Below are 10,764 nucleotides of genomic sequence, written 5' to 3'. Positions count from 1 at the left end.
TGTATTTAAAGACATTACAGTAATTGGCATTGAATGTGGTCTTAATACTTGAATTAATTTTACATGATTTTCTTCATTTTTGTTTTCAATCTTTGTAGTTTCTAATGTAATCATTCTAATAATACCATTTTCAAAAGCACATATAAGTGTTGAGCCTGTCTTTTCAATCTAATCAAAGTTTTTTCAATAAAATTTTAATAAAATAATACTATTTAAATTATTCAAAGAAAATAAAAAAAAAACAAATATTTACATTACATGGAAGCCAAATAATCTGGCTACCAGTATTATGAAATTTGTAAATTAAATTTAATGTTTTTTCTATATAATTATAAATATGTAAATTGCCATTTTTATCAAATGTTGCTACAAAAGGTCCCCAATCTGCTATATCCATATCAACAACAGGACCAGCATGACATATAAAAATTTTCTTTTGTATAGTTTTTTTTTTAAGAGTACAAAGATCAAGTAACCATAGACCTCCATTTCCATCCTATTAAATATTTTTTTCAATATTTATATTATGTTTTATATGTATACGTGATTATACTATACTTACTTGGGCATACCAAATTGTTTTGTCAAGATTATCTGGCTCCTGTTTTTGTATACTTATAAGCATTGCATTTTCTTCATTTTCTGCAATTTCAAATTCATAAATTGGTTGAATCTCAAGAAATTGTTCATCATCAGCAAGATCAGCATGATCTATGGTTTCATAAAACCAAAATCGTATCCATCCATCAGATCCTAAATTAAAAATTATATTATTTTCTATATTTTTTCTTTTTTTATAATAATTGCATATTAATTGAATTTTTGTATATGTTATTACCAACTGATATCAATTCTTGATTAATAAATTCAAATTGAGTAATAAAACCAGTATGTGCTGCTTCTTTATTTTTTCTGCATGCTTCAAGTTTAATTAAACTTTCATCCCATAAAAGGATATTACCCCACTCACATCCAGAAATCACCTAAAAAATTTACTTAAAATGTAGTTATAAATTTTTATTATATTATATTTTTGTAATATGATGAAAATATATATATATTGTATAAAATATATATATTGTAATATATCACATTGTAAACTTTTTTTTTTATGCAATTAATTTAATGTTTTCTTACAGTTTCATTTGGCATGGGATAAATTGCTATAATATCAGAGATTTCTGTACTTCCGAATTTACCAATTTCACCTTTAAGTTTTAATCCAGTAAAAGTTTTAGACATTTTCCAAAATTTAATATGTCCTATACCACTTGATGTTAATTGGCCAGGAATGAATTTAGAAAAAGTAACATTATATATATTTTGAACATAAGATTTACATTGCAAAACAATTTTTGATTCTTTCCAATTCCAAAGGGAAATGTAATAATCAGGCTCACCACCTTGTGATGCTAATAATAAACCATCTGGACTATAAAAAATATTATTTCATATCATATCTTAAATATATATATATATATATTTTTTTAAATAAATAAATAAATATTTATTTAAAATTATTATTAAATATAAACCTATATGATAAATGAAGATAACGTTTAGTTGTTCCTCCTTTTAAAACAATTATAGTTGTCATACGAGGCCAATCAAGAATATTTATCACAGGATTTTTACCATTTGCTCCAATAGCAATATGTTCAAAAACAGGGTTTTTCTATAAAAAAAAGATATAATATTTTTTTTAAATAACTTAAATAATTTTATAAAAATTTTAAAAAACTTTTTAAATTTATAATGATCTTAATTTTAATTGAAAATACAATATTTACTGATATGTGTCCAATACCAGTTCCTATAGAACCTAATTTAAACCAAATTTTATTTTCTTCTACATTAAAAAATTGAATTAAATTGCCAGCAGCAAAAGCAATAGTATTTGGATCAACAACACAGAGATTGAAATATTTTCGACAATCATATGCATATGAATAACTAATATATACATATTAAGAAATATAATATATAAAATAAAAATAGAAATGCAATAAAAGAAAAATAAGGATACAAAAATTCTAAAATATTTTCAATTATAGTTCCATCTTGAGGTTTCCAAGCTATAAATGAATGCTTTTCATCTGTCACATCAAATATTTCTTCTGCATTTATATCTTCTTCTTCTTTTTCTTCTTTTTCTTTTTCTTCTTCTTCTTCTTCTTTTCCTTCTTCTTCTTTTTCTCTCAAGTCTTCATCATTTTCTCTCAAAATTTCATCATTTTCAAATTTGCCACCGTTAGCCATTTTGTTTCTGCGACCAATATTATGATAATGATTATTAAAGAATAAGTATTTATTTTTTTTTAAATTTTACATTTTATTGTCATAAAAATTTTCTTATAGATTTTTACAATTATGGAAATATTCAAATTACTTTATTAAATTTTTAGATATTAGAACAATTTAATTCACAATTTGTAAAAGTAGGGGCGGTAACAAATGTCACTCGATTTCTTTGTGTATTCTTGTTGATCGTCGGTTGTCAAGTACATTAATTGTAGTATTACTTAACATATAAAGTTAAATTAATCATGGCAAGTAATTATTAAATATATTAAATATTTTCAATATATTTATTTTTGTTATCATAATAGTTAAAATTATAATTTTTTTTCTTTATAATAGTAAAAATTATATTTTTATAAAATTATTTATTAATTAAACAAAATAAATTTTAAAAATAATGTACAGATCCGTTTCATCCTCATTCAAAATAGAGCTGGAAAAACAAGATTAGCAAAATGGTATATGAATTTTGATGACGATGAAAAACAAAAATTAATAGAAGAAGTCCATGCAGTAGTAACTGTACGAGATGCTAAGCATACAAACTTTGTAGAGGTAAATTTTATATATAATTTATTATTATATTATTTAATACTTGTTACATGTTAAATTGGTTATATTTTAGTTTCGTAATTTCAAGATTGTATATAGAAGATATGCTGGTTTATATTTTTGCATTTGTGTTGATGTCAATGATAATAATCTCTGCTATTTAGAAGCAATACATAATTTTGTTGAAGTATTAAATGAATACTTCCATAATGTGTGTGAATTGGATCTTGTCTTTAATTTTTATAAGGTAATATAAATATATATTATAACATAATTTCATAATTCTATAATTCTCTTTAATAAAAACTTCTTATAGGTATATACAGTTGTAGATGAAATGTTTTTAGCAGGAGAAATAAGGGAAACTAGTCAAACAAAAGTGCTGAAACAGCTCTTGATGTTAAATTCATTGGAATAAAATTATTTAATGTTATTTAATTTTATTAATAAAATATATAATAAAAATGTAAGAAAAATAAAATATATTATGAACAAAAAATTTTACTGATTAATTAATTTTCATTAAATTTTATATATTTTATAATAATTTTATATTAATTATTTTGTAAAAATTAAATTAGATATATGATATATAATATATAATATTTGTAAATAATATAATGTTTTAATACAATTTGTGTAAGATAAATTGCTAAAATTTTATACAAATAATTTATAAATACATATTGATAAGTTTTACTATATGATGTATTTTGTTTAATTATATTTATTAATTATGTTATTTTATATATGTTATACTAATTATATTATTTTCTCTTTTAAAGTAAATTTGAAAAGAATTCTAAAAATAATAATTAGATAATTTTAAATTTTGTTATATATAATATCACCATTCTAAATAAATTTCTGAATATGCAATAAATACATAGTAATTTTATATATTATATATTTATATATAATATATTTATAATTTTAATATTTTATATATTTTATATATTTCATTTATATTTTATATTTCATTTTAAAGTTTTTATATTAAAGTATAATATCTTATCAAATAATAATAATGATTACAACATAATTACAATAATAATTATAAAAGTATGATATGAAGAATTTATTAGAATAAATTAATAATAAATGATTATTTCTTATTGATATTAGTTTTATCAATCATTAAATTTTGAATATTTTGTTAAATATTTGTTGAGAATTAATTCGAGTGTAATCGAAATATTAAATACGATTAATCGATAATTTAAGTTATCGAATCGTATATCGAAAGCAAATTTCATTGATATGGATAAAAGAGTTTTATAAAGATAAATATATATATATATATATATAATATAATATATATATATATATTTGCATATACTTAATAAAATATTCAGAAATTAAAAAGGATTGATATTTCTAAAATGCATAATACATTTTTATACTATTAAATAAGAAAGATGAACAGTGTTTAGAATAAATATTACTTGCTAAATCTTTGAACGAAATTTATAAATATTTATAAATTAACATTAGAATTAGTGTGAAATTCATGAAGTGTGTGTTCTTTTATGTAATTATTAAAATTTAATAAGGAAAATATGATACACAGAAGTTTTCTACTACAATGGATTTTGGTAGTGATATTTACAATCACTATCATTTATTTAAAAATGAAATTAAATTTCCTGGAGGATCACTACAAATTATTGCGTAGGCGTTATAATAGACAATTAATTCTATTAATTTATAACAGCAAAAGTTTCATCCTTTTAATATCTCGTTCTGTTAAAGGTGATGGAATAACATAGGTATCCTATCGTACTTCCAGACAATGCCATCACGCAAGAACAAAACAATATTCAAACTGGGATAGAAGCTAGTGAACATTCTTACAAATCACCTTTTGATGATCTCATCATTATCTACAACAGGGTACCAAAGACAGCATCAACCAGCTTTGTAGGTTTGGTCTACGATTTGTGCAAACACAACAAATATCATGTTTTACATATCAATGTTTCTAACAATATGCATACTCTTACACTTGCTAATCAGGTAATATTAATTTTTATTTATTTATTTTTATTTATTAATTTATATTTAATATATTTTTAAAAAATTATAGATTCAATTTGCAAATAATATAACTGTTTGGAATACAAAAAAACCAGCATTTTATCATGGCCATGTTGCATTTTTGAATTTTGAAAAGTAAGTAAAAAAGGTAGTCATTATGAAAATTATTTATTTTGTTTCTTAAAATTATATCTATGCTTTAGATTTGGTATAAGACAAACACCTTTGTATATAAATCTCTTGCGTAAACCTCTAGATAGATTTGTTTCGTATTACTACTTTTTAAGATATGGAGATAATTTTAGACCACATTTAATTAGAAAAAAGCATGGAGACACTAAGGTTTGTAATCAACAATTACAATTACAATTTATTTATTTATTACATTATAATGCTTAATGTACATTTTTTTAGACTTTTGACGAGTGTATTGATGCAGGTCAACCAGATTGTGATCCTGATAATATGTGGCTACAAATACCATTCCTATGTGGTCATGATCCTGCTTGTTGGTAAGATTTAATAAATTATTTTAATTATTAATATAATTTAATATAATTAAATAATTTATAATAAATAAATATTACTTAATAGGGAAATTGGAAATAGTTGGGCATTAGAAGAAGCAAAGAGAAATTTACAAAAACATTATCTTCTTGTAGGAGTAACAGAAGAATTAACAGAATTTGTAGAAATATTGCAAATTGTGCTTCCACGTTTCTTTAAAGGAGCTTATAATTCTTTTTTGCATAGTAAGAAAAGATAAAAATTAAAATTAAATTAAATTGATTTTTTAATAAAATTTAAAAATTATTAATAATAAATTAATAATTTATCAAATTTTAGATAATAAATCACATTTACGTCAAACGACTCAAAAAATTAATCCGCGACCTGAAACAATAGACAAAATTCAAAAATCTGTTGTTTGGAAGATGGAAAATGAATTATATAATTTTGCTCTGATGCATTTTCATGCTGTAAAAAAACGATTTATAAATGCATCTCCTCAAGATATAAATCAACGATTTATGTATGAAAAAATACGTCCAAAATAAAGAAAAATATAATTTCTTAAAATTAAAACCTTATTATTATATATTTATAACATAAAAATTATATAATTGATAAAATGTATAGGTAAAAAAAAATTTATTTAATTTTGTATCATTTTTGGTATTTAGATTTGTTAGTTATTTGTAAGTTTGTTATTTGGCTTTAAAGCAAACATATAAACTGGATACAATCCACGTGGAAATTTATGTTGTTGTTCTTCTTTTATACAAATTAAATTTGATTTCTGAAATATATGATATAATTCGGAAAGGGGTCGTGTCACTGATGAATCCTTAGTATCAACTTCTAAATTTTCTGAAGTTGTCACATTTTCTTTAATTACTATTATACCATTGGATCTTAAGCTACAACTATAAAAATTATATTAAATAATTAAAAATAATTTATATTTTTAATCAAAAATAATTTATATTTTTTATTAAAATCAAGTAGTACTTACGAGCATTTTTTAAAAAATTCTATTAAATCATTATGTTTTAAATGTCCCAAAACCCATTGACACCAGATGACATCATACTTCTTGGTATTAAAGTAAAAATTTTGTAGTCCTTGAAATATGAGTTAATTAATTCAATATCTTTTATATCATTAATAAACCTATAGGATATTACCAATGGGATAATAATTTTGAATTCTTGTAGAATAATTTTTCAAATATGTTTTAGCTACTTCTAAAAATTTTAAATTTTGCTCCACTAAATCAACATGTTTAAAATGATTTAATAATAAATTTTTTGTTATCCTTCCTATGCCTGCACCACAATCTAATGCAAATGTTTTTGATGGAGGATTTTCTAACTAAAATAAAATAAATTTTAACTATTATAATATTTAAAAATATTAATAAAAAATATTTTTAAATATTAAAAAATTAATTACAATACATACTTCGAATAAAGCTTTCAAAAATTTCGTGGATCCTTTTATATCAATTTGAGAAATAAATCCAAAACCACCAAGCATTCCATCTACTGTAGCTGGAACATGTTCCCAATACTTAGCAGCTGCTGTATAAAATTCATGTTCTTCAAGTGTATTTTCTTCTTTTTCCATCTTTGATGATGATAAGTAATACATCCTACTTATTTAAGTTAATTTAATTTAATCTTATTTTTATGTCAATAATTTAATTATTTAAAATAAAAAACTATCAAAAGATCATGTCACATGTTTGAAGAAATTAATAAAAAATAAATATTAATTTATTTTCATAAAATATAAATAAGTCAAATATTTGTGTTTAATAAAAGTCTTTCATTAAATAATATTTATGGATTAATAAGATATATTAACAAAAAATTTTAATTTTTCTTACTAATATAATTAAAATAAAATATAATATATTTTATTGATATATAATAAATTATCGATTTATCGATTATAAAATATCGATATATTGCTTATTCTCTTTAATCGAAATATATATCGGTAATATATCGATTATTGAGTATAAAACATTCTTATAATTTAAAGATAAATTTATAAAAAGAAAATATTATGTACAAAAAAACTATAATTTATTTATATGAAAATTTATATATAAAATTTTGAATTAAGGATTACATTATGCATAGTTAAAATATATAGGGTATAGTAGTTGTGCATACTCACTGGTCAGTTTGGTTAGGATAAAATCGATGTTAGTCGTTAGAGAGCAGTTCTCTTGGAATCATGGCAGAAGTACGGCTTTATGACTCAACAATTTGTCGGTTATGTGCAGAAGATAATGGTAATGGAGAATTACTTTATATGGGAGATGGTGATGATCCAGATTTAAGTTCTATGGTCAATCGGTACTTGCCGCTCAAGGTATGAAGCTTCGAAACATTAGACTCTAACTTGACTTCCTGCTTTATATACAAATACTACCTGAATCAAATGTTCGATATTTCCTTCTTATACGTTATATTGTTATTTACTTTATTTATTATGTGAAAATTTATTATAATATTTATAAATTTTGTATAATTACAGAATATCTTGAATAATAAAATCAATAATAAATATTTTGTATGTTCGTCATTCAGTATTGAAATATTCTTATAAATATTCTTATTTTATGTGATACTGTGTGTTATGAATTTTATATAATTATATTTAATTTAAAATAATTTATAATCAATTATTTTGTTATATAAATTTAGAAATGCCAAAAATTTCAGATTATTAAAGAAATTTCTTACGGTAATAAAGTAATAAATAATAGTTAGAATAATTATTGATTTATTGAGGTTATATTAATGTTAAAATAAAAGGATTGATTCTATTTCAAAATAAATAATATAATACAATTTTGGTTAAAGATTCATGATGATGGCAAATTACCACGTACTATTTGTCCTGGTTGTAATATTCAACTGGAGGCTACAATACAGTTTTTTGAATTATTGGTGGATGGTCAAAGGAAAATTCGTGAGATGTGGAAACATCAGGTAGAACAACAGCGTAAAGCAGAACGAGAACGTCTTCGTGCAGAAAAGGAAAATACAGAAATTAGATCTGAAACATTACACTTAGATAATATTTCAAGATACAATGAAGAAGATCAATTTGAACAACAGATTATAATAAAAAGTATTATTTTATATTTCAATTAATTTATATTTTAATTAAAAATTTATTATAAGATTATTTATTATATTATTATTTAACATAGTAATGCCAGATGGTTCTATGTATGCTGTGGATCATGAAATGAGTTTACAAATGGAAGGTTTAAATAAACCTAAACGAAAGAGAGGGCGTCCACCAAAATCTCAAACAGAAAATATATCTATGGTTAATAAAAATAACATTTTTGTTTAAGACAAAAAATTTTTAAATTATTAAATTTTAGGAATTAACAAAAGGAGAGGTATTAGAAGGAGTTAGTCCAGAAGAAGAAGATAAACATGAAGAAGAAGCAGATGAAATAGATGGAGATGGAAGACGTCGCAGAAAACGTAAAGTTCCAAAAAGGTATTTTTTATAAGAAAAAACAATTGATAATAATTACTATCATTTTTATAATAGAGTATGAAATAATTTAGATATATGGAAGCAGTTCAAGGTAAAGAATTAGAAAGAATATATAAAGAAGAGGGAGTAATTGATGAAGAAGATGATGATGAACAAGATACTTTTGAAGATTCTGAAGAACAATTAAATATGTCAGTTCCTGATAGTCATGAAGGTAAAAAATAATGAATTCTAATATTAATTAAATATTTATCTAAAAATTATTTATTGATAATCATTTTTTTTATATTCTAGAAATAATTGGTCATTTAGAATCTGAAGAAGGAAAAGATCTTGGAGAATTAGTGATAGTAAATCGAGGTAGAGGACGAGGACGACCGAAATTACGTCGTAGAAGAAATAAATTTACATGTCAATTATGTGGTCGAGGATTTCTTCAGCGTAGTAGATATATTGTACACAAGTAAGCAAAATTTATTTAATTTTTAATATTGTAAATAATAAAAATATTTTATTTTTCTAATTAGGAGTTTCCACAAAGGTATAAAATATGAATGTTCAGAGTGTAAAAAATTATTTACAAATAAGGAAAATTTAGGATTGCATCAAAAGGCAACTCATCATATTGGAAATGATATTAATCAAGAATTCGAACATGTTGTGCAAGATTCAAGTTTAGAATCAAAACGTCATTTATCTGGGGAAGATAATATTTCTAACGTAATAGATCATGTTTTAACTGAAGAACAACATACAAATAAATTTTCAAATAATTCTAGTGATTACCAAAAAAATTTTTCATGTGAACAATGTAAAAAGTTATTTGAAACAAAGGAAGCATATGAATTACATATTAAAGTAGTTCATGATCATGATAAGTTATTTATTTGCACTATATGCAATAAAAATTTTACTCAACAAACGGCTTTAAAACATCATATGTCAATACACGAGGTGTAGAAATAATTTTAAAATTATCGAAATATTTTAAATAAATAAAATTAATAATAAAAGTTTTTATTATTTTTGTAGAGACATAAATTAGAGAAAGAATATCCATGTGATATTTGTGGAAAAGTACTTAATCATCCTAGTTCTGTAGTATATCATAAAGAAGCAGAACACAATAATGGTCGACGATTTGTTTGCAATAAATGTGGGAAAAGTTTTAAACATAAGCAATTGTTACAACGTCATCAACTTGTGCATTCTGATGATAGACCTTATATTTGTAAATCTTGCAATGCCAGTTTTAAAACAAAAGCGAATTTAATTAATCATCAATCTACACATACTGGCGAAAAAAAATATTTTTGTGAAATCTGTGGACAACAATTTGCACATAAAACTAGTCTTACATTGCATTACAGGTTATTATAAAAATACAAAAATTAAATTAAATAAATTTTATTATTAAATGAATAAACAAATAATTTTATATTTAGATGGCATACAGGACACAAACCATATACATGTGAGGTATGTCATAAAAGTTTTTCACAAAATGGAAATTTACAAGAACATATGCGAATACATACAGGAGAAAAACCTTATTGCTGCGATTATTGTGGTAGAAAGTTTACTACTTCTTCACAATTTAAACTTCATGTTAAACGACACACTGGCGAGCGTCCTTGGAAATGTGAATTTTGTGCAAAATGTTTTTTGCATAAAGATACATGGAAATGTCATGTGCGCAGACATAAAGGAGAACGACCTTTTCAATGTGCTCATTGTAATCGAGGTTTCACAGAGCAATGGGCTTTAAAAAAACATCTTCGTTTGCATACTGGTATTTTTTTATATTTCATTTTTATGAATTTTGTATTTTTTAATTAT

The 10,764-nt window shown here is 22.6% G+C and overlaps 5 protein-coding genes across 8 annotated transcripts in view; 3 read left to right on the top strand and 2 right to left on the bottom strand.

Moving 5' to 3' along the window:
* The window catches only part of LOC102681251 (cilia- and flagella-associated protein 44), a 9,877-nt gene extending 7,583 nt beyond the window's left edge, over nucleotides 1–2,294 (bottom strand). The window contains exons 1-8 of one of the 2 annotated variants that reach the window (XM_031512594.1): nucleotides 2,027–2,294; nucleotides 1,791–1,953; nucleotides 1,536–1,675; nucleotides 1,138–1,432; nucleotides 839–983; nucleotides 563–753; nucleotides 254–496; nucleotides 1–168 (exon numbers count right to left, since the gene is read on the bottom strand). In XM_031512594.1, the coding sequence (XP_031368454.1) occupies nucleotides 1–168; nucleotides 254–496; nucleotides 563–753; nucleotides 839–983; nucleotides 1,138–1,432; nucleotides 1,536–1,675; nucleotides 1,791–1,953; nucleotides 2,027–2,259 (1,578 nt within the window). In that variant the 5' untranslated portion in view covers nucleotides 2,260–2,294. The remainder of the gene's footprint in view (nucleotides 169–253; nucleotides 497–562; nucleotides 754–838; nucleotides 984–1,137; nucleotides 1,433–1,535; nucleotides 1,676–1,790; nucleotides 1,954–2,026) is intronic. The other variant, XM_031512595.1, reaches the window with a different exon arrangement.
* Nucleotides 2,295–2,366: 72 nt separating this feature from the next.
* LOC102678307 (AP-2 complex subunit sigma) lies at nucleotides 2,367–3,345 on the top strand. Its single transcript, XM_006620106.2, has 4 exons — nucleotides 2,367–2,549; nucleotides 2,707–2,856; nucleotides 2,927–3,100; nucleotides 3,170–3,345. Exons 1-4 carry the CDS (start codon nucleotides 2,547–2,549, stop codon nucleotides 3,269–3,271), a joined length of 429 nt encoding a protein of 142 aa, XP_006620169.1. The 5' UTR covers nucleotides 2,367–2,546; the 3' UTR covers nucleotides 3,272–3,345.
* An 867-nt stretch (nucleotides 3,346–4,212) lies between these two features.
* Nucleotides 4,213–5,976, top strand: LOC102678460 (heparin sulfate O-sulfotransferase-like). The gene is made up of 7 exons (XM_006620107.2): nucleotides 4,213–4,524; nucleotides 4,643–4,869; nucleotides 4,940–5,025; nucleotides 5,094–5,232; nucleotides 5,305–5,402; nucleotides 5,485–5,642; nucleotides 5,737–5,976. Exons 1-7 carry the CDS (start codon nucleotides 4,413–4,415, stop codon nucleotides 5,946–5,948), a joined length of 1,032 nt encoding a protein of 343 aa, XP_006620170.1. The 5' UTR covers nucleotides 4,213–4,412; the 3' UTR covers nucleotides 5,949–5,976.
* Nucleotides 5,977–6,025: 49 nt separating this feature from the next.
* On the bottom strand, nucleotides 6,026–7,851 carry LOC102678594 (N-terminal Xaa-Pro-Lys N-methyltransferase 1). 2 transcript variants are annotated; one of them, XM_006620108.2, is made up of 5 exons: nucleotides 7,579–7,851; nucleotides 6,856–7,045; nucleotides 6,579–6,765; nucleotides 6,407–6,515; nucleotides 6,026–6,317 (listed from the first exon to the last, which is right to left on the bottom strand). In XM_006620108.2, exons 2-5 carry the CDS (start codon nucleotides 7,042–7,044, stop codon nucleotides 6,080–6,082), a joined length of 723 nt encoding a protein of 240 aa, XP_006620171.1. In that variant the 5' UTR covers nucleotide 7,045; nucleotides 7,579–7,851; the 3' UTR covers nucleotides 6,026–6,079. The 2 variants fall into 2 exon arrangements, with proteins under 2 accessions (XP_006620171.1, XP_006620172.1); XM_006620109.2 differs by having other exon boundaries at nucleotides 6,856–7,048; nucleotides 7,579–7,818.
* Nucleotides 7,525–10,764, top strand: part of LOC102678814 (zinc finger protein 62 homolog) — a 10,583-nt gene continuing 7,343 nt past the window's right edge. The window contains exons 1-9 of one of the 2 annotated variants that reach the window (XM_006620110.2): nucleotides 7,525–7,776; nucleotides 8,271–8,541; nucleotides 8,624–8,745; nucleotides 8,804–8,925; nucleotides 8,997–9,139; nucleotides 9,220–9,388; nucleotides 9,453–9,879; nucleotides 9,958–10,295; nucleotides 10,371–10,717. In XM_006620110.2, the coding sequence (XP_006620173.1) occupies nucleotides 7,639–7,776; nucleotides 8,271–8,541; nucleotides 8,624–8,745; nucleotides 8,804–8,925; nucleotides 8,997–9,139; nucleotides 9,220–9,388; nucleotides 9,453–9,879; nucleotides 9,958–10,295; nucleotides 10,371–10,717 (2,077 nt within the window). In that variant the 5' untranslated portion in view covers nucleotides 7,525–7,638. Of the gene's footprint in view, nucleotides 7,777–8,028; nucleotides 8,152–8,270; nucleotides 8,542–8,623; nucleotides 8,746–8,803; nucleotides 8,926–8,996; nucleotides 9,140–9,219; nucleotides 9,389–9,452; nucleotides 9,880–9,957; nucleotides 10,296–10,370; nucleotides 10,718–10,764 lie in introns of those variants that run through there. The other variant, XM_031512597.1, reaches the window with a different exon arrangement.

The sequence above is a fragment of the Apis dorsata genome, unplaced genomic scaffold (genome assembly GCF_000469605.1).
Source record: "Apis dorsata unplaced genomic scaffold, Apis dorsata 1.3 scaffold_483, whole genome shotgun sequence".
Lineage (NCBI taxonomy): Eukaryota > Metazoa > Arthropoda > Insecta > Hymenoptera > Apidae > Apis > Apis dorsata.
Note: the sequence above shows the minus strand (reverse complement) of the source record. Positions and strands in the feature narration are given on the sequence as shown.

Excerpts from the sequence above, each read along its gene's own strand:
- LOC102678307 (XM_006620106.2), top strand. Across the intron at positions 2,857-2,926 it reads AGCATACAAACTTTGTAGAG|TTTCGTAATTTCAAGATTGT; the intron begins GTAAATTTTATA and ends GTTATATTTTAG. Across the intron at positions 3,101-3,169 it reads TTGTCTTTAATTTTTATAAG|GTATATACAGTTGTAGATGA; the intron begins GTAATATAAATA and ends AACTTCTTATAG.
- LOC102678460 (XM_006620107.2), top strand. The coding sequence starts at position 4,413 with ATGATACACAGAAGTTTTCTACTACAATGGATTTTGGTAGTGATATTT. Across the intron at positions 4,525-4,642 it reads GGATCACTACAAATTATTGC|ACAATGCCATCACGCAAGAA; the intron begins GTAGGCGTTATA and ends TCGTACTTCCAG. Across the intron at positions 5,233-5,304 it reads AAAAGCATGGAGACACTAAG|ACTTTTGACGAGTGTATTGA; the intron begins GTTTGTAATCAA and ends ACATTTTTTTAG.
- LOC102678594 (XM_006620108.2), bottom strand. The coding sequence starts at position 7,044 with ATGTATTACTTATCATCATCAAAGATGGAAAAAGAAGAAAATACACTT. Across the intron at positions 6,766-6,855 it reads TTTTGAAAGCTTTATTCGAA|TTAGAAAATCCTCCATCAAA; the intron begins GTATGTATTGTA and ends ATTTTATTTTAG. Across the intron at positions 6,516-6,578 it reads TCAAAATTATTATCCCATTG|GACTACAAAATTTTTACTTT; the intron begins GTAATATCCTAT and ends TCATATTTCAAG.